At 43.2% G+C, this 21,324-nt stretch overlaps 3 protein-coding genes across 8 annotated transcripts in view; 1 reads left to right on the plus strand and 2 right to left on the minus strand.

The window, feature by feature from the left end:
- Nucleotides 1-134: 134 nt before the first annotated feature.
- ogal (O-GlcNAcase like) lies at nucleotides 135-7,392 on the minus strand. Its single transcript, XM_054604786.1, has 17 exons — nucleotides 7,123-7,392; nucleotides 6,941-6,992; nucleotides 6,386-6,483; nucleotides 4,652-4,782; nucleotides 4,190-4,361; nucleotides 3,886-3,984; nucleotides 3,633-3,772; nucleotides 3,406-3,550; nucleotides 2,787-2,885; nucleotides 2,438-2,682; nucleotides 2,171-2,345; nucleotides 1,831-1,916; nucleotides 1,579-1,671; nucleotides 1,424-1,491; nucleotides 1,223-1,343; nucleotides 1,000-1,129; nucleotides 135-536 (listed from the first exon to the last, which is right to left on the minus strand). Exons 1-17 carry the CDS (start codon nucleotides 7,193-7,195, stop codon nucleotides 400-402), a joined length of 2,064 nt encoding a protein of 687 aa, XP_054460761.1. The 5' UTR covers nucleotides 7,196-7,392; the 3' UTR covers nucleotides 135-399.
- Nucleotides 7,393-9,224: 1,832 nt separating this feature from the next.
- si:dkey-93h22.8 (uncharacterized protein LOC449943 homolog) lies at nucleotides 9,225-16,176 on the minus strand. 5 transcript variants are annotated; one of them, XM_054604781.1, is made up of 11 exons: nucleotides 15,982-16,176; nucleotides 14,591-14,689; nucleotides 14,265-14,420; nucleotides 12,296-13,946; nucleotides 12,128-12,181; nucleotides 11,146-12,040; nucleotides 10,847-11,059; nucleotides 10,629-10,689; nucleotides 10,422-10,543; nucleotides 10,152-10,303; nucleotides 9,225-9,877 (listed from the first exon to the last, which is right to left on the minus strand). In XM_054604781.1, the coding sequence occupies exons 1-11, from the start codon at nucleotides 16,174-16,176 to the stop codon at nucleotides 9,777-9,779; spliced, it is 3,699 nt and encodes a 1,232-aa protein (XP_054460756.1). In that variant the 3' UTR covers nucleotides 9,225-9,776. The 5 variants fall into 5 exon arrangements, with proteins under 5 accessions (XP_054460756.1, XP_054460755.1, XP_054460760.1 ...); XM_054604780.1 differs by having other exon boundaries at nucleotides 10,629-10,692; XM_054604785.1 differs by lacking the exon at nucleotides 15,982-16,176 and adding an exon at nucleotides 15,907-15,967 and having other exon boundaries at nucleotides 9,228-9,877; nucleotides 10,629-10,692.
- ldb1b (LIM-domain binding 1b) overlaps nucleotides 16,143-21,324 on the plus strand; it is a 28,823-nt gene continuing 23,641 nt past the window's right edge. Inside the window, exon 1 of one of the 2 annotated variants that reach the window (XM_054604790.1) lies at nucleotides 16,143-16,215. In XM_054604790.1, coding sequence (XP_054460765.1) covers nucleotides 16,194-16,215 — 22 coding nt within the window. In that variant the 5' untranslated portion in view covers nucleotides 16,143-16,193. The remainder of the gene's footprint in view (nucleotides 16,216-21,324) is intronic. The other variant, XM_054604789.1, reaches the window with a different exon arrangement.

A 21,324-nucleotide genomic window follows, 5' to 3' on the forward strand; every position in this document is an offset into this window, starting at 1 on the left:
ATTAAAAGAATCTTCTCTTGTTTGAATGTTTTGTTATTATACATTTTGTTTTTAATGTGTCTGACAGATGCAACAATATGTTAACATTTGTATTGTGCTGGGTTATAACAACAAATTTATCAAAAAAGAATCATGTTCCATTTCAAATGATGTACAAAGTAGGAGTGCTTTACACTTTATCATTATAGTACTTTGTCGCACAAATTTAATTAATAATTTCATGGACTAATGTAACGTAGCAGGAGGACATTGGCGAATGGTTATGACTTCTAAATTACACAAATAATGATATTAACTGATCGAAAATGGCGACGATTGGCATGCTACACAGTAAGCAATTACTCACAGTTTTATCTCAAAACAATCAAACCTGAGGAAGATCCTTGTGATTCATCTTGTTCACAAGCTTGTTCCCATGGCAATAATGTCTTGAGGTAGACCGGCTGTTTGGATGGGTTTGAAGGAGCCCAGTTTAGTGTAAAAGTCGAGCATCCTCTGATCGTTCTGCCTCAACTCACAGAAAACTCCTCTGGAACCTGAAAAGTTATGGAAAAGATAAGTGTTTATTCACTGAAGTCCTAGAGAAGGATTGATACTGTGTTTTAAAATGGAAATGCACAATACTGGAACAGATTCACGCAGAATCAGTGATGCCTCCAGATTTAGTCCTGTATTTTAATATATTTTCTGCTGAATGCTTACATTGAAGAGGAGAAGGAGGGTCTAACTACCTGAATTATATTTGTATATATTATGTATATAAAAAAAGCTTCAACTCTCAGCTGACACTAGTATTAAAATTGCGAGAGCTGCAGGGATAAACTGATGCTGCTAATTCCCCTCCTTGTGAATACCTTTGGCAATTGTAAAGATGTTGTGACAAAGACTGAACAGCTCCTCCTTGTGGAGAACATGCAGCATGTTAAACCTGTGTTGGTGAAATGTTAGCAGGCCAGTTCCATGAGGCACTTCTCAGAATTATCAAAGGCCTTGACCTACCACTGCTCCTGATGGAGGACAACAGCCGACCAATCATGCGCTTGGCTGGAGAGGGATCAGTGACCCGGGGCAGCACTTGTATGGTAACCAGGGAGGGGAAGTCCTTGAGCACTGATTCACTTACTGCCCTCTAGAGGTATGAGATCAAATAAAAATACAAATAATGCATTTGATCTTCATCTTGTATTCTGAATAAAAACGACTGGATGTTGCATTTGATCACCTGAATCTTGGCTGCGGCCGGTTTGGCGTCGGTGAGTGCCAGCGCGTAACCACACAGCCCGATCTCATCCTCCAGGACCAGAGCACACTGAGGGGAAGGGGGGATCTCACCTGCTGACAGGCTGCAGTGGACCAGAGGGGAATGTTAAGACTTTAGAATAAAAGCATGAATACTCTGGAGAGAGACTGGACTCCTTCTTACCCGTCACAGATAAGCGGAGGCTGCATTCCTGCGCTCTGCATCTCCCTGGAGATCCTCTGCACCTCCAGCTAGTACAGGAAACAAAAACTGTGTAACATCAATGATGAATTTGAAACAAAATTGTATCACAGTGTAGGACGAGCCGGCATCCTAACCTTGTCCTCAGTGCAGTACGGTCGTGTGCTGTAAACCGCCGTCATGGGAGGATGTCTGAACAGGTCCCTGTTTCCGTGGCAAGGCAGCATTCTCTGCGAGTAGAAAAAAAGAGGGTAATCATGTGGACCTACGCTGGAAAGATTTTGATGAGAAAACAAGACCTAAAAGAAGAGATACCTGTCATTTTAAAGACACACTCTAAACTAAGTGGTTCAATGATCAAATAAGTCACACTGTACTGTTTAAGTTACCTGGAACTCTCCAGAGAGGCCTCCTCTGAAGCCCCAGGGTTCAGGGTCATCGTTCATCGGCTGGGCTGAGGGTCCACTCTGCCCTCCTGAATACAACATAACATAACATGATTACTGTTATGGATTAAAATTAGCTTTAAATGTGGTTAAAAATGAACAAAATAATGCATCAAATCCAGCAGAGACCCTTCGCATAGACTTTTCACCACTTTGTAATCAAACTTTCACACTTCTCCTCATTAGATAATGATTAAGCTCCTCCTCTTCCAACATACTGTATCCCTTACATGCCAGCCTGTGTGGTTTGATCAGCATTAAAAAAAGATTCAGTTTTTCTCACCGAGTGATTTGACGTAGGCCCGAGCCAGGCCGACCCCGCTCTTGATGTCACAGATGTAGTTGTAGAGGTCGTACAGAATGCTGCGGTTCGGGGCGTTTGACAGACGGTTGAACATCTGCACCACCGCCTCACACATGCCGTCAAACTGCTGAGCTCTGGAGCGCCACTCCGCAGTCTAAAAACAAAACAAAACAAAACAGTGTTTAAAGATGAAGAAAATTATTCACAACATCTGCTTTTGAAAAAAACAAAAAAACAAAACACTACCTTGTCTGTCTCTGCAGCGACGGCCCAGCTGTGGTTCTTGAGCCAGTCCAGCTCCTGCAGCATGGTCCTGGCTGTCGGGCCGTGTTCGTACGGCAGGTGGAAGAGGTCGGAGAGCAGCTTCAGGTCGTCCAGGGTCAGAGGCTCTGCTGTGTAGACCGGGTTCTCCCCGGGTCCAGGAACATAGGAGCCCTCTCCCCCATCCGTCTGCATGGGCTCCTCCTCTGACGACTCCTTCTTCAGACGACCTGGAGGACGACAAGGGCCTTGAAGGGTGAGGAGGGCGTGGACGCACTTTGTTTTTGGGATACCATTAAACAGTTTGTAGCTTAAAGTATTCAGGACTCTGTACCTCCAGGCTGGTCGGTGCTCAGAAACTCCTGCAGCCAGTCAGTGAGGGCCAGGGTCAGGGCTTTCTGGGGGCTGTAGCCGGGGTCCTGCTCCTCATCGCCTGGTGGTGGAGGTCAGAGACAGTCCACACTTAACATATATCATATATTTCAGGTTTTTGTAATTATTATCCATCGGATTGTGTCACTATTCTCAGATTTCTGTGTTTGATCCCCTCTGGACAAACTGTTTTATGTCACAAGAAGATTGAATGCATTTTTGAATGCAAATTTTAATCAATTTCTAAAGATTTAAAGCAGTCACTGGTCTCTGTTCAGGTTTGGCAGCGTAAAAGAAATACTTTCAGACTCCAGACCTGCATAAGCTAGATGGTATGTTTTTATTTTCAGCAACTTAATCCTGATTTGTTGATGCATATAGGATTATAGGAGGCTCTTAGCAACATGGGTTTTGGAAAAAAATGGCAGTAGGACAAACCATTGCAGCTCCTTCCCCACATTAACTATAAATACACATTGCTGTATTGTTTAGGAATATTCTGTGTTTGCGCCAACGCTGATGGATGCAATAAAAGGCATCACAGAGAATGTTATTTAATTTAAGAAAAACTAGACACTCACCCATGTCCACATCCCTCTGTGCTCCACCAGCGGTTGCTTTGCACCACGTAGCCAAGGTGTGGATGGCCACAAAGTTTGGGTAGAACTCACAGTTGGGATTGGTGAGCACTCCTCCCAGTTTGGGAATCAGCTCAGTGGGACGATCCTAACAGGAAGAGATCACGTTAATCATTTCTGGATGCAGATCCAGATCCGACTTTTACAGACATCTCAAATCGTAAACTGACCTTAAAGGGTCCGAGGAAAATCCTTTGGGGGTCGTAGTCGTTTGCGTGGATATTGTCCCAGATGACCGGTGCCCTCTTCAGGACGGAGGACACCTCTTCTATGGACTCGACAGAGATTTTGTGAGATACCACTTTGGGACCTAAACAACACAAAAAGGAGAGAGAGAGAGAGAGAGAGAACCTGTGTTATTAAACTGTACCTTTGGCTCCTTCTGTGCAGGTTCAGTGAGATTCTGGTTCAGTGCAGCCTCACCGGTCCACAGTATGTCTATCCCAGGCAGCAGATTCTCTCCCACCGTGTGCAGGTAAGAGGACTGGGACACGTTGGGAGTGCAGAACGCAGCACAATAATCTTGAATAACAGAGACAGAACAAGTGTGAATGATGGAAAAGAATGATGAAGAGGAGCTTAATATCTAAAATAAAAGGTATCACACAGGGCGTAACTGCTTTAAACTCTCCAGGCTGTGTTCAACAGGACTAAATCACATTTAAACATTTTACAGAAACAAACTGTAGTATGTTTTTTTCAGATTAAGGCAACCCCACAGCCTGACCTGTAGGACAGAAGAGGAAGGTCTCAGGGTCACCCAGGTGCTGGTACACTTCGTTCGTGGTGGCCACCTGGGCATGTGCGAAGGAGCTGAAGGCCTGCTTATCAGCTGGACACATCTCAGTCTCAATGTCATCAAACAGCAGAGAGAAGGACCTGCAGCCAAACTGCCTCACCTGAATGGACAGAGAGGACAACTTGGGCTTTGGAGATCTTAAGATTTTATTTTCTCACTCCCGACATTGTAAATTTCCTTTTTGGATAATGAAATTATTTTTGCGGCAGTGTCAGTGCCGTCATTTGCCCTTTGACCTACTTGCAGTACATTAAATGCTTCTATTTTACTGCTGCATGTTTCATATAAAGTAATATGGTGTCCAAACCAATCCTTCAGGAGGCCATAAAGCTACAAACAGCTGAGATTAAATCTCGCTCCACCCTTCATCTCTGCACAACAAGTCCTAACCTGATCCAGTTTCCTCTTCAGGGCGGCAACCTCTTTGGGGTTGGAGAAAGTAATGTCCAGGCCGGGAGAGATCGCGTAGATGAACTCAACGTCGTGCTGTTTGGCTGCTGATATCAGGGCGATGAGTTGTTCTGGGAAAAGAAAGAGAGATGAGAAAAATCTAACAATCTTTGATGGCCCAAAGTCCGCTGTCTGTTTTGACATAAACTTGGAGTCATCGGAGACATGATGGTTCAAACTTTAGTACACAAATTATTGATAAAATGCAAAAGGAGAGGCTCCAAACTGAGCAATAAAACAATGTGTCTAGGGAGATAATGATGACTCAGAATGGGACTTTGGTATGACACCGATACAAAATGAGAAGGAGAAGGACCCGGATCTGTTTTTTTTTTGGTTTAGTTTGTTATTGAGGATCATGCTACCGACATGTATGGCATTATCTGAATACAGATTCAGGGAGGGATATTTTTAGTTTCAGAGCTGGTTTTAATCTTCCAGGGAGATTAGCAACCATTAGCACGTTTTACGTAGGCCTGAGTCAATATGACACGATAAAGTATGTAGAATATTTTCAAATTTAGGGATCCAAAGGACAAATAATCTTAATTTATTAAGTCTATTATATTATTATAAATATTTAAAAATGGTGATCTTTGTTAAGAAGCTGTTGCACCAAAACGCAACTATTTAATTTGTGTTGAGATTGAGATTTTTGATAAAATAAGATAAAATAAAAGAATATTTTATTAGTCCCACAGCGGGGACATTTGCAGGACTACAGCAGCACAGTGGATAGTGCGAACAAACAAACAAGAGACAGAAGTAGAAAAACAGGATCAAAACAAGTATAATAAATATGTAGTCACACAGTTAAGGTATAATAAATAAATAAAAAATGTTTTAAAAATATGATATAATCAGACTGAATGGTATATGATATAATAATAATAATAATAATAATAATAATAATAATAATAATAATAATAATACATTACATTACAGTCATTTAGCAGACGCTTTTATCCAAAGCGACTTACAGGAAGTGTATTCAACATAGGTATTCAAGAGAACTACTAGTCACCAGAAGTCATAAGTGCATCTCCTTTCTTAAACAAGCATCTTAAAGCATAAACCAGAGCAAAAGTATAGTGCAGAGGCAAATTACTACGAAAACAATAATTGCAACAGACTAATACGAATATAATAAGTGCTACAAACTACTACGAATAGGATAAGTGCAGTAAACGAATACGAATTCAATAAGTGCAGCGAACTGATACGAATACAATAAGTGCAACAACTAATACGAATGCAATAAGTGCTACGAGGAAGGCTCAGGGTAATAATAATAATACATTTTATTTATGGAGCTCTTTTCAGAGTACTCAAAGACGCTGCACCTGTCTCTATACAGGTGTGCTCAGATTACATTTCATTCAGACCCTCTTTTCAATATCCTACATGGCCTCTGAATGCACGAAGCAGCAGAAACCTAATCCAAATTACATTATGATTGAAAATGTTGATACCCAGGTAGTAGCTGTCAGAAATAGTGGTGGCCCACATCGATTCATTTAGATCATAATCCTACTAAGAGGCTGTTGTTTGACAGTCCTGTGCTGTTTTTTGGTTATTTGGTAGTCTCAGGCCAACCTCCAGTTCCAAGAGACAGATGATAGCTCTGATTTAATTCAATCAATAACAAAAGACATGTGAAGGGCTGAAACTCACCTGCCTCCTCTGCAGAGTACAGATCCCTCCAGTACATCCTGTGTTTGTAGTCATCTTTAGGAGCGTAAAGGTACGTGTTCAAACCCCACTTCTGCTCTCTGTGAAACACAACACCAGCATCAACAATCACTTCACATATTATATCAGCTGCACATTTATGTGTGCTAAATACTGTTTGTCCAATGTTGTTAACCTCTCCCCTGTATACAGGAGTGAGATACATATGGCTATTACATTTTGCATTGTAGCCTATTTTTACTTTAATTATATTATTCATTGTTTGAACATAAATTGCTGTAGTTGTTATACATTATAGATTATGGTATGTTCATCAGTGATGGTAGGAAGCACCTTCTACATTAAATGCACACAGGCTGTGATGGTGATGCCTGACAGCTCATCATCCCTGCTTGGCCTCAGCCTCTAATGACATTAGAATGGACAACACAGTAAAATGGCATTTTTAAAGACAGGCTCTCTTGTCATGTGACTTTTTGTAAATAGTTTGCAACCTCACCCTTTCAGTTGTGTTCCTGCACTTCTTCTCTGACATACCTTTTAAACAGCTCTGTTCTCTGGTCCATAGTCCATGGTCGCCCATAAAAACCTGCATCAAGCAAAGGTCACGTTATGCACCCAATGTGCTGCAAATTAAAGAAGTGAGCAAGACATTTGCATAATGCACTTATTGCCTGACTCATTGATGTTCACTTCAGGCCCCCTGGCAGCCTGCTCACCTTCCACCACCCCACTGATGAACCGCCTGGTCCCGGTGTGGTCTCGGCCCTTGGTGCTGCCTGGTTTCGACATGACTCCCTGTTGGGTCTTCCTCAAGTCTCTGCTTACTTCACTGACCCTCGGACAGAAGCTCCTGCACTGACAGCTATATACTGTCAGTCATATCTTTGTATGACAGCCTTTATTTGAGTCACTTTTATTGCCCTTGTCTTCTCGCGCATGCGCAGACCTGTCCGTTTTTAAGCACCTGGAGCGTTGTGCATCATGATGCTCACACCGGTCTAAAGTCTGAAGCTGTAAAAACCGTGCGGGACTAAAACGCACCTCTTGTTTTGTGTTGACTGAAGTTTACCTCAGAACACATGCGCGTCCCAGCCTTAAAGAGACAGTGTCCCTGTGGCCTAAAGGGACAGTTCAACCCCTTATTGCCTGAATTTATTTACAATTATATATAAAAAGAATGTATTTGTGTTTTTTGCTGTCATGCAGATGCTAAATTAAGTGGAGATTATTAATTTCAATATAGCACATACAATAGATATACATTTTGGTATGAGGCAAATTAGAGACATTAGGCATAAGGCATAGGGGCGGCTGTGGCGTAGTGGAGAGCAAGGTAGTTCTCCAATCAGAGGGTCGGTGGTTCGATACCCGGCTTCGGCAGTCGATGTGTCCTTGGGCAAGACACTTAACCCCAAGTTGCTCCTGAAGGCTTGCCATCGGTGTGGACTGGATGTTGCATGAATGTTAGTTAGAGACTGATGGTGGCACCTTGCATGGTAGCCTGTCATCAGTGTGTGAATGGGTGAATGATATGTAATATACTACTGATTGTAAGTCGCTTTGGATAAAAGCGTCTGCTAAATGACTGTAATGTAATAATTGGGCAGAAATTGGGAAGCTGTTTGAAGCGAATTCGCGACAATAGTCTACAAGGCGTTAAAAAAACACGAAAGGAGCAGTCAAGATAACAAACACTTTGCATTTCACAGCTCTTCAGTAAATATATAGCTTAGTGCATTCAAACTGCCAGATATTCTGACTGATTGTGATCATTTGACCCCCTTGCAGGGCTGTTTAAGATAGTCTGTTAATGTTGATGAGGGTGCTCTTATGAAAACTGTTCCTCTTGTTGTAGTCTCCATACTGTATAGTACATGCCCTCATTCATTTTGTGAAATTTTCATTTTGTCACATTATTTGGAGCTATTTGTGACTGATATTCACCAGCAATTTAGGCAGTGACTGATGTAAAAGCAGACACATACAATGTTAAGACTACTAATCAGGCCGAGTGTCAGGTTGTAGAGATGCCTAAGAGCTCAAAATATGTATAAAAGGACTCTGATTGGCTCAAACAAGTTGTGGTGTCACAAAGCCATGCTTGCACATACATTTCTTCATATGATTTAATGTGAGCACAGAGAACCTTTCCTCCATGAACATGAAAACAACCTGCACACGTATCATTCTGCACAGTGGAGATAAAACATAGAGTAAGGTAAAAAAAAGAAGAGCAAAACACATTTTTCTGACTTCAGTCATTGCAATATTGGCATTTCTTGAACCTTACACCCCCAAAGATCATCGCTATCACTGTAGTTTGTGTCATCACAATTAAAGGATAGAGGACAGGAAGTAAGCACGAAAACGATATCTGAGGTTGGGTGTAGATATGGACACATTTTGATATGCCATCTCAGGAAATATGCAGGTGTAACTGATAACATTAACGATGCCGTTTCATTTAGGTGTGCTAGAAAGCCAGTGGGGACATAATACGGCTCTGGAAGTGTAACATATTTGAGTGTAAGTATAATTTACGTTATTAGTTACACCTGTTTTAAAATGTTTTATGCCTGCAATGAGAAAGGTCTAGTTTAAGAGCAGAGAAGTGAAAGCATAACCTCACAAAAGTAATCAGAGGCAGAAAAGATAATGAAATCTTGATTTGCCAAAATTCACATTTGATGTCCCTGCTTTGATATTTGTCGGGGAAGTCAAGCTTCCAATCGCACTTGATGTGAAGAGTGTTAATGAAGTTAAAGATATGAAGACAGCAGACAAGAACAAGCTACTGAGACTTTGAGCTGAGGTGTAAAGAGAAAGACAATTTACAATTTTAGAAGGTTTATGGGAGTGAAGTTGAGAGAAGAGTCCTGCAGAACAAATTAACTGGGTGTTGTGAGATTTGAAGTCAGAAAAACCTGAGGAACCAACACAAGAGCCTGAACCATGACAAACGAATATAACTATTAACATTTAAGTGAAATCACTCCAATGGTTCTGTGAATGCTGGCTCACTGGAAATGTTCTTTGGATTTAAAACAAACCAGTTAATCAGGAAACACAATTAAGAGCATTTATTTTTTTACATATACAAATGTTCAAAACTTTATAAATGTTTTGGAATGAAACAAAAATCTTTAGTGGGTTCCACTGATAACATGTTATCCAATAAACAGTGCTACATATTAATACATAAATGTACACATCAGAAACTGCATGCGTATTAAGAGTCAAAACATAGAAAAAACGACTAACATACATAAGTTTGCTACATAAGTACGAGCATGAAGCTCTGAGGTTCATGAAGAAAACCCGTTTTCATCTTTGCATCCATCTTGTTGTTCTTTTCCTCCAAACAGCTCTGCTAACTCTTTAATCCTCTCTGGGCCTGTTTGAGCAACGAATCAAAGTCGAGGTCCTCAGCTCTGGTCTTTGCAGGAGCCGGCTCTGCATCTCTGTTTGCGTCTGAGGGAGAGACGAACATTTACAGGCTCACTGTTAAGTTCAATGACATTAAAAATACACATTTTCTTGTGACGTTTTTAATGGAAATTGTATTTTTAAAATGTGCCTTAAATTGAATAAATTAATTCACATTCTACGAGGAATATTATGCCGTGGTTTCAATGGTTCAGCTTGCAATAAAAGAGAAAAACTATACATATTTATACTTAGACAAAGGTAACATGTTTGCCTTCACTCTAGCTCTCTTCTTGACTTAGTGGTTTTTCAGTCTCACCTAGGTCGGCGTAGTATGAATTACAGAACTGTCGTCTTCCACCGAAGCAGATGTCAAACGGCAGCTCATCAGGCTTCCGTAGTTTGCCGCCGTTATCGATGGCCGCAAAAGCATCATCCATGTTGTAGAATGTGACAAAGCCGTAGTGGTCGCTATGGGAAACAGACGTTCAGGGTTTAAAACACTAACAAATACAGATGAATAGTACAAAAAAAACACTCTAAAGGCAATTAAAACATTATAATATCCATTTCAATGGTAAACGCTTACCCTCTATCTCTAAAGTGAAGCGACACACATTCTACGTCTCCGAACTGAGAGAAGCGCTCCCTCAGCTCGTCGTGTGTCATGGTCCTGCGGATGCGGCCGACATACACCACCCTGCGCTCGTCCTGTTTGAGAGGATTTTCATTATAACTCGCAGCTCATTACTCAACCAAAAACAATACAAACACATGACAGTGATCTTTTACTCACTATGGCTTTGAGTTTCTGAATCCTGATCTCATGCTCTCTCCTGAGCTTCCTTGACTCTCTGCTGCTGTGATGATGAGTTGGGATGAGAGGAAGACGGAAACTGAGATTACACTCATTAACTCAGTGAAGCCAGAAAGACGTGCAAGTAAAATAACATCTAAACACCTTTGTAAATTTAATTTTAAATCTCTGAATGGATAACTCCAACATGAACTGACCTGTAAACATCTGTCCACCGTCCACGGCAAACCCGCAGGGATGGTGATCGAGATCTGGATGAGGACCTTGACTGGGACCAAGATCTGGATCTTGACCTGCTCAACCTCGATCTCGAGTAAGACCATCTGTAGCGCCGACGTGGGGAGCGGGAAATCGAGCTAGAGGGGGATGACGACGAGCATGAACTGCTCTCTGAACGCTTGTGACGGCGCCTGTAAGACGGACAAATTGAGAATTAGGAGTTAAGCACAAAGAGGACAAATAAAGACGAATGCTGAACACAGCGGAAGACGTTTACTTTTGTCTTTTTGGAGAGGGAGATGCAGAGCTCGAGGAGGACGACGAGGAAGGAGAGCTGGAGCTAGAATCTGAACAAGGAGATCTTCTCCCATACCTCCTTTTCTCCCGTCCTCTGGCGGGAGGGCTGGGTGGAGGAGTGGGGAGGGTGCATGACGCTGTCTCGTCTTCAGCTGCAAAAACACAGTTTGTTTTTGTGGCAGCACTGTCTGAAGGAACGACGTCTGTGGACGGGCTTGTCTCTGATCTGGTCCTGGGTTGCTCAGAGAGAAGCTGCATCGCTGTATTTGCATCGCTGTTTCCTACAGCTCTGATGGTGGTGCTGACCTCACCGGTGGAGGTCTGTTTCTTGCATTCAGCAGCAGCACTTGAGGGATGTGTTGTCACCTGCGATTCATCAGAGGTTTGAGACACGTCCTTGGGTTTAGAGGCTCTGTTGCGCTGAGTAACACTTGTCAGTGAGCGGTCCACGGAGCCGCAGTAATCGTGATCAGAGGCCACGGATGACAAAATGTGAGGAGAGACGTGAGCAGCAGGGAGGCTGGTGTGCATTTTCCTGGATGGAAGAGGACGGGGGTCGATTATCTGGATGGTCTTGGATGGAGGATTTCTGCGTCTCGCTGGCAGATCTAGTTGAGTCCTGAGGATGATTTCAGTGCCAAGGGCCTCTGGGATGTCTGCACCCTCCGACATGTGAAGAGGTGGTCCACTCCTGAGTGTTTCTGGATTCCCAGGTGATTCTGAAGTGCTTAAAGGTTCAAGTGTTTCCACAGAGGATCTCTGTGTCACTACAAGCGTAGTTCTGTCAAAGTCCAAGTGTCCATGTGTTTGTAGGTTTAACTGTGAGGGAGCAAGTTTGGGCTCCGGTTCCTTCTCACACACCCTCTCCTCTTTAGCTGGAGGAGGAAGAATAAAAAGAGGTCACCAGAGGATCGGACGTCAGCATCCGACCATACAGTGTGATCAGTGATCCGATTACTCACCCTGTGTTTCCTCAAATTGTTCCAGCAGGCTGGTTAGATCGGGTGCTTCAATCCCTGGAGGAGAAGAACAGTCTGACATGAAACTTTTGTGGATGCTGTTTATTTCTCAATTCTTAGTGAACTCAATATATCATAAGACACATAAACAACCAAGTCTCAAATGTTTACCTGAGTCAGCTGTGTCAGTCTGCACCCCACAGCACAACTGTAGAGTAGGCGTTGGTTCCTCAGAAGGGAAACATTGCGGACCTGGTGTCAGAGGAGTCTTTGGTTCCAGCTTGGCTTCTTCTTTAGTCTGGATCAAAATGCATCTTTGAGGCTGCAGTTTCTTGCTCTCTGAGGCAGATTTGATTTGTGTTGTGGTTCGGCACAGTGCTTGAGGTCCGGAGGAGACACCTGAAGCTATCTCAGTTAGCCTGTTTTTAATTTCCTGTAACAGGATGGTGCAGCCCTGGTTTATTAAAAACACCTCCGGTTTTGGCCCTGAGGAGGAGGGCCGTCTATTCAGAGATGTGCCTGAGGATTTATTGTGGATTTCTGTAAAGTGTCTGGTGCTGTAACGGTCAGAGTCTCTGTTGAGGATCTCCACTTTGGACTCTGGTGAGGAGGGGTCAGAGGTTGGTGATGTTGTTCGGCTAACTGGTAGGGGGAGGAGGACGGGATTTGGGGGATCACTACTGAGCAGTGTTGGTTTCTTTACTGGACTTTTTTTGCTTTCAGGCACATTAACATTCGTGTTAGCTGTGACGTCTGGCTGCAGACTGGCAGGTGAGAGGATTTTGGTTTCAGTCCTTGAGCGCTTGAGTCCGCTGCGTCGTAGATGAGTGGAGGGTTTGGGCTCTGAGGAGTGAGGCGTGGGCGGAGCAGAGACGCCAAGGGTCTGGTGACCTGGAGCTTGAGATAAATGGAGCGGATCAGCACCATTTATTCTACCATCGGGATAAAGTTGTGCTGCCTTTAGTCCACAGCTGTTTTGTCCCTGTCCCTGTAAACAGAGGATGGGGGTCAGCTCCTTGGGGGTCTCAGAAACACACGGCCACATGGTGGTGTAGTTCCCCTGTTTCTCCACCAGAGGCTGTCTCGTCTGGCGCAGCTGTCTGTACTGTTGGAGGCTGAGTGATTTGGCCTTCGTCTCACCTTTATGAACTGACACCTTGTTGCTGCTCATTTCTGAGGACAATGTTTGGGGTTCAAGTGCTGAGTCAGATGGTTTCTCGAGTGCTTTGGGGCTGATCAGAGGAGCTGATGCGGTTTCACTTGTTGTTAAATTTCTCTCGTTCAATCCCTTTTCTGTTGATTCAAATGAAGCCACTCGAACGGAGCCAAAGCTCACCCTTTTCTTCTCTCTGGGTGATGGCGTGGTGGATGAGTTTCCGTTCAGCAGCACACTCTTTAAGAGGACGTTACGGGCTCTCTCTTCAGCTCCCTCTTCATCCTCCTCTGTGTCTTTCAGAGTCACCTCGTCATCAGACACAACATTTATCTCTTCATCGCTCTCTTCGCTGGGTCTCTCATACTTCCACACCTCTTCCTGAGCGAATACTGTGTGATTCTTCCTCAGTTTATCCCCCTCCTCTTCCACCTGCAGCTTCAGGCAGTACGGGTGCATGAGCTTCACCAGGTTGACGAGAGAAGTTGAGGTGAAAACCTCGACTTCATCCTCCGCTTTCTTATTTGTGGAGTGAAACGATGTTTGAATTTGTGGTTTGAACAGCTGCGGACGACTGTTTCTATCTTCCTTTTCTCCATCAATCTTCATTGTGAATATTACATTTGGTGATTTGGATCTTGGTCTAAGTCTGTCAGCGAGTGATTGTTCCTAAAGAAAAGAGAGAAATAAGAACAGCAGAAATGTTAATAATGGGACATCACATATTTTAAACAAATATCTTATTTTACCAATATACTATTTTGCTCACTAGTGTGTTCAGTGCTGTTTATCAAGGCATGTTGCTCAACTTCATCTACCCATAAGTCCTAATTATGCAGGCAAATGTATGTAATAATAATGAGGTGCTCAGATGATGGGAATTATAACAGCATAACCATGATACAATTGACTGGAAGTTTAATTGAAAGATTGTTTCCAAATAAGTTCTCTCAGGCTCGTATGTCTTGATCCTGTGTGTGCACCCACCACTGAGGGGTCCCTGCGCTCGTGGTGGATGAGGAGCTGGGTGTCTGGCAGGGTGTCAAAGGGAGACAGAGTGGCGTCGTCGTCCTCCACACTGTCCAGCATCTCGGTCAGGGCCGACAGCAGAGTCTCACTCTCTTCCTCCGCTCCACTCTTATACTGAAAGGGAGCACCGAGATCCAGGTTTATTCGTTTACATTGACAATTCTTACTCCACCAACAAGTGTCAACTTTGTCCAATTGAGGAGAGTCAAAACTGTCAACTACAAAAGTAAAGCGGGTATCTTTTAATGTAATAATGCAATGTGAAGATATGCTTTAATTCTGACCTCTGATGAGACAGTGGAGTCTTCAAAAATGGCCAGGATTGAGTTATCCATGCAGGACTGGGTGTCCATCTCCATGCTTCCCACACTACTCAGGACCATCTGCAGGGACAAAAAAAACACACAAATATTACATCAGACCAAGTGTATTGTGAATTCGAATGGACACTGATCTGAACAATTCCTTCCTCATGCAATCTTACACTACACTGCTACCTCTGGGTGCGACCAGAAGCTGAGGAACAGGACGCGCTGAGTTCTAAATTAACTTTTTCAGCATAAACAGGAAGAGCTGCCAATTCAGACAATTCTTCAAATACAGCAGTGAAAAAACTGTAAGGCAGAGCTGACCCTAAGTGCTCTATATATTTAGTATTTATATTTACAAGAAAGGGCTAAATAAATGCCTTAATGAGACATTTCTATGTAAATTAGAACGACATTGGACAATTATTATAAAAAAAAAAAAAAAACACACCAGGCTGCAACCTTCTTGATTAATCGATAAATAATTTGGTTTATAAATTATTAAAAAAAATTGTGAAAAGGGAAGATTGCAACTACTAAAAGTCAAAGATCACATATTTACATGTCAGACCAACAGTCCAAAACCAAATATATTTGGTTTACTGTCATGAGTAATGTATCCAGACTATGGAAACCAACATTTCAGAAGGTGTACCCAGTGAATGATATATGTTCTACATCACTCATCTCTGAAAACAGCTGCAACATCTGCGCATGTGTCACCATCTCTGTGGCTTCATTCATAGACATGGACCCAGTCAAAGAGCAATGTCTTTATCTACCCAAGTTCAACCAGGACACAAGTGTGCTGGTATGTAGGAGACAGATTGAGGGGACAAGTGTCCAAACAGCTACTCTCAGGCCCTGAACTATGTTAACAAGGCGTCAAAAAAACACCCAAAAAACACTCTTATGTGGCAGCAGAGCAGTTTAAAACTGTGTTAATTGAGTTTTAAAAACTCAATTAAACGTGTGACTGCAACACAAGGACAGTCATATTTGAGTGTAGTGGAAGAGAAATGGAGGAAAGGAGGCAGTGCGGTGCTGAGGGTGCAGCCTTGTCTGGGACATGTTGTCCTCCAGAGGAAGTGAACCGGTGTCTCCTCGGCTCCACACATGAGTCCTTGACGGTGACCGGAGAGGTGACGACGTTTACTGACGTGTAGCACCGTGTCCCCGTAGCCACATGAGCCACACAGCAGATGAACCGAGCAGCTCAGCTCCCTGCCTCGGTACTACTACGAGCCACGTGTCGCAATGCACGCATGTGGCCTCCTCTGCCGGCGACGTACCGCCTAATAAAACACGGAAACCCGCTCCTGTGCAGCTCGTTCTGTGTCAGGTGGCTTATATGAGCAAACCGGTACCTCGTTGGGAGTGTTGCTGGACAGAAAGTCGCTGTTGCCGGCATTTAAATCCCCGTCGTCCCCCCTCCACCGCGCCGCCATCTTGCTGCTCCACATGGTCCGCTGGCAGGCCGGAGAGCACAGACACGTGGTCACAGGCTGGAAGCGCGCCAAACGCACAGACCTGGGATCAGATTGGCGCCAAATCACGTCCATTAGTGAGGAGTGAGGAGATGAGGAGATATCAGATCCCAGGTCAGCTAAACGTTCAGCACAGGTTTTGTCGTTGATTGTCAACTAGTTTCTCTTGAAAACTATTTTTATTTTTGCTGCAAAGACTCTGGATCAGCGCTGTTTTATGTTTATATTTATTAACTTAAGTAAATATAAACACATTTGTCATGTCTTTGTGACAACTAATACACGGATATAATGTATTTGAGTTGCTTTATTATCACGTTAATAGCGTCAATGAAGTCAAACAGCATTATAGTAAGACTTTTGATACAGGGGGTTCATTTGTTGCTCAAAAGCGACACCTTGCGTCCAAGTGACGATACTGCAACAACCGAAATACAGTATCACAGGGTTTATAATTATTTTTTTCATTTACCAATCCTATTAATAGGCACCTGTACTGAAACAGTAGATGCAGTTTTGAAAACCTGCAGTCATAATAGTTGCTTCCATTTAACAATTTCAGCAAAATTAGGAAATCCCTGTGAGGTACAGCTCTGAAATGAATTAGTTTACATAAGGTCCCACCCTTTTATGGAAGTGAAAGCACTGAGTGTAACTGAGTTATTGTGAAATTGTAAAGATCACTCTGTAAAGTGTTTCATTGTTTCCCTAGTTATCATTTCTGAGAACATTGTGGAAATGCATTCAACACGAGTATCATAGTATAGTAGACGTAACAGTATGTGGCATTAGTGGAATCTGTCCTTGGAGTGGTGTGTCTCATTGCAGAGCAAAGCAAAGACTGTATCTGCTTCCTGTCGCTTGCCTCGTCATCAGAACAAATAGAGATTATCTGCATGTTTAGACATTGCAATATTGATGTGTTGACTCTGCTGATTAATGTGTGTACACACACCTCCACCTTGACGTGGTTCGCTGTCAGAGACTAACAGCAGTGTTACTGCCCCGTTTCACTTGAAATGGCTCCCACAGAGGTCCAGCTTTATGTCTTTGCATTAGTTGAAATGGGTTTCAGCCTCTGAAATCATTTGTGCTGCACACTAGATCATTATGATAGAATACATTTGAATGTGTTAATCGCTTGTGTTCACATGACTTACTGCCTTGCTGAGGCCCTGCATGACTTTACAGTCAAAAAAATCAAACCAGTGCTGTGTTATAACGCATACATATATATATATTTCGGTTTCCACTTCACCCTGCGCTGCTCCACCTTGTGCTACCTGACATAATGAATAATTATTCTAAATGTCCGAGTAATAATCACAGCTGTGTAAAGCAGTATTTTCACAGGTGGTTAGCATTAATGAAGACCCACAGCTGCAGCAAACTTCATGCTCCACTGACGAATCATTTGATGGTCTGTGGATGGTTGATTGCATTTACATATTCAGTACAGCAGCCAAGTGTTTTTCTTTCTTCTCCTACTTTACTAGCCGTTACACACACACAAGTTTTCTGCTGAAGTTCTTTCATCTCACAGTTTATCACTGCTATTGTTAATTTCTTAATAAATCCGGTCAAACCAGTCCAGTTTAACCAACTGACATCAAGTTTGTTCCCTCACAGCACATCTCCAGCTTCACCTTAACCAGGTGAAGCAGCAGTTAAAGCTTCTGGTGGAATCAAATAAAATATTTCCTCTATTCCCAGCGAGCCTGGCTCTGTCCAAAATGTGCTACCAGCAATTGTACAAACTCAATAGCACGTCAGGCACGGCTAGCTACTTACCCCTGATTCTAGTCTTTATGCTAAGCTAAGCTAACTGACTGCTGGAGCTTCACATTAATTGGACAGGAGAGTGGTATGAATCTTCCCATCTAAATGATCTCAGAATGTCTATCTTGGACTTTAAAGCAGTACACCTGCAATTTAGTACACTTCCATTAAGTCAGAATGACAAATTATATTGGAAAAATTCATGTGGCCATTTTTATTTTTTTTGCATAAAGCTTCGGGTTCAAGTTGGGTCTCTGCGTTTTATGTGTTAGAGTAGATCTGCAATGCCCAGTGGGAAGAGAGATTGTGTGTGTTGCATTAGCCTTGCAAGCGAACTGTCACTAATCATTAAAATAAAACAAAAATGGGTTTTAGTCTCAGTTTTAGGCCAGCGCAGAACTCCATTGAGAGATCTCGACTCTTTTAAATAACCATGGGTGAAGCTTAAAAACTCTGGATCCTACATTCCAATTTCACCCAGGAAGCCCAGTTGAAGAGGAATTTATTGTTAAAGTTGACAGTTATTAACATATCAGATCGTTGTAATGCTTTTCACACTTGTGTCTTGATTTATTTTTGTTGAAGGAGCTGTATTTAAAATTCTGAACACTAATATAGCAGCAAGCCACTGTTTTCTATGTAAAGATATAGTGGAGTAAGGTATTTAAAAAATACTACACTTCTACAGAAATACTGAGCTACTGACTGATGATATACTTTAATATATTTTAAGTTAAAATCCCCCCCTGTACTGGAGCTTCCTGTTCGCTGAACAATGTCAATAAATCTGTTGTGACTTAGTTTCTCCACTAGATGCTGATGTTAAACATTTTACATTAACTTCCGCTCTCACTTTCTGCTTTTCTATTAGCCCTCTAAAGTTGGGAATGAGTTAATTCCCAGTGAGCTGATTGCTCCAAGCGAGCCACCTATCTGCAACGGATGCCGATCAGATATTCATATCTGAATGAAATGATTGCCATAATGAATTCAGGTTCATCTCCTCTTCATTCTGTGTGGTGTTATCTTGTATCATCTCACTGTTTGTGTCTGTGGAGGACTATGGATGTGTCTGGTCCGTTATCTCGTGCATACCGGCGAGGAGTTGACCTTTCCTGCTGAATGTCATGGCGGTACACAGAGTCATTGGCTGAACCAGATTAGATGGGAAGGAAATATGTTCACACACACACACACACACACACACACACACACACACACACACACACACACACACTAACAAGGTACAGCACATTCGCTGTTCATTTATTTTGATGCACAGAGCCACCTGGTGTGAGCTATACGTCTTACCTACAGTACATCTGCTCTGTGACCTCTATCTGTTTTCCTTTTTCTTGTTTCCTTTGCTTTATCCCTTAAGCCTACATCTTCTTCTGTACTGTTGCTACATCTCTCTTCACCCCCGCCACACACACACACACACACACACACACACACACACACACACAGCGCACCACCTACAGCCTCATCTCCCACAACTCTTGAAGCACATTACTGTCTGAAATGGGGCCAAAGCATCCTCCAGTCTCCAGCGGGTGAGGTGCGAGTGTGTTCAGGAGCGTGATGAGGCGTGTGTTAGTGTGTGTGTGTGTGTGTGTGTGTGTGTGTGTGTGTGTGTGTTCGGGAGAGGGGAGTTGTGTGTAAGTGGGTCACCTTACTGCAGCATCCGGCGCCCAGCCACCATGTCAGTACACGGCCTCACACATGTACATATATTTAACCCACTCATCTTCCACAGGCCTCTTCCCACCCCACCCCCACTTTGGCTGCTCTTTTTTTAGTTGTAAATGTAAAATGCACTCACTCACTCATAAACAAACATTTTCCCTAATTCCCTTAAGCTCTACAGAGTGCCAGACTTTGTTCTCTCATGTCTCTCACTCCTCTCTTTTTCTATCATTCCCCCCTCTCTCCCCCTCTGCCTCTCATCCCTTCCTCACTCTTGACCTGCAGGAGGACTCCCACAGTGCTCTTTACGCATGTTTAGAATTTTTAAAGAACCCATGAGGTCTGAGGAGTCAGGTACATGCATTCCTCTCTCTGCCTCCCTCACACCTGCTGCTTTATATATATGTGTGTGTGTGTGTGTGTGTGTGTGTGTGTGTGTGTGTGTGTGTGTGTGTGTGTCTCTATATGACTTGCAGCCGTCGTTGCTGCTCAGTCATGCGATGTTTAGCGTGCACGTGTATGCATGCACTTCCATGACCTTTCAGATATTGTGTAACGCTGCGTTATAAAAAGGCAAAAGCCCTCTGATCTTTAACTTGACACCTTCTCTGAGGGGTGAAGCAGGACACACAGGCGTTAGGGAGTTGCGTTGCCATCATACTCTTGATTTTTTTCCCTTATTTGATGTGAGTGGGGTTTTTTTTTCAAGCTTTTCAGAGCAGAGAAGAGGAATGTCCTCCCACATGGTGCCGGGAACATCTGTTAGTGAGAAATGAAGGCCTGAGAGAGAAAGAGGAGAAGGAGGAGGAAGGGGACTTGCATTAATACAAGTGGGGGGAAAAGAAAAGAGGAGAAGAAAGAACAAGACAGGGGGAAAGAAAGTAACATCAGCTGGAGGAGACCTCTCTTTCTACAGAGCATCAAAGGTGAGAAACCACCCGGCTCGAGGTAGAGACCTACAGGTGTACACGTCCACGGGCACGCACGCACACAAACCCAGTCGGCGTGGTAACAGAAGCCCCGCATCAATAATGTAGCTGAGAGAAACAGGAGGCAGATTCTGCCTTACGTAAGAGTTTACGGAGAGCTGGCCGTCTACAGAACAGCCTCTTTCATTCTCCGCTTTGCCCTCGGGCTCGATGCGCACAGGATTTCTCAAGCTAATTAACCACCACATTTGCCATCCAAACAACTTTTCAAAGCTGAGTGTGCTGCAACAAAGGCACGAGAGCCACGTTAAAGCCATTTTTAACTTCAGTCTACTGACTTCAGGTGATTTGTTTTACTACGTGGGGGCGACGGTTTCCACTAGTGTTTCCTTACTAGTCCCTAATTGACTTGATTTTACATTAATGAAGGTTCGTTATTAAAACAAGCCCGTTTGTCCGTAGCGGGCATGGTTAGTTGTTTGGCAGAGTACAAATCCTTCGACATTAACTGCCTGGGGACTGAACTTTGTCTCTGCAGCTGTGGACACACTGATATGAACCTGCCAGGAGCCGAAGCACATTGTTGTCACAGGTCACAGAGACATAATTGAGGCCACAGCAATGAAGGCAGCAAGTCCTAGCCAATCAGAGGCAGAGTACGACGGGTCATACCTTCGCTTTATTGCAGGATTTGTAATTTAGCAGACAGGGCAACGCCGCTGAGTGAAAATTGTACTCCTGGTTTGCTTGAAGTGTAACTAAGCAACCATTCCTACCATGTTACACCTTACAACTTTATAAGTTGACCATATGTCAAAGTTATGTT

This window comes from Anoplopoma fimbria, chromosome 9 (assembly GCF_027596085.1).
Source record: "Anoplopoma fimbria isolate UVic2021 breed Golden Eagle Sablefish chromosome 9, Afim_UVic_2022, whole genome shotgun sequence".
In the NCBI taxonomy this organism is placed as follows: Eukaryota; Metazoa; Chordata; class Actinopteri; order Perciformes; family Anoplopomatidae; genus Anoplopoma; species Anoplopoma fimbria.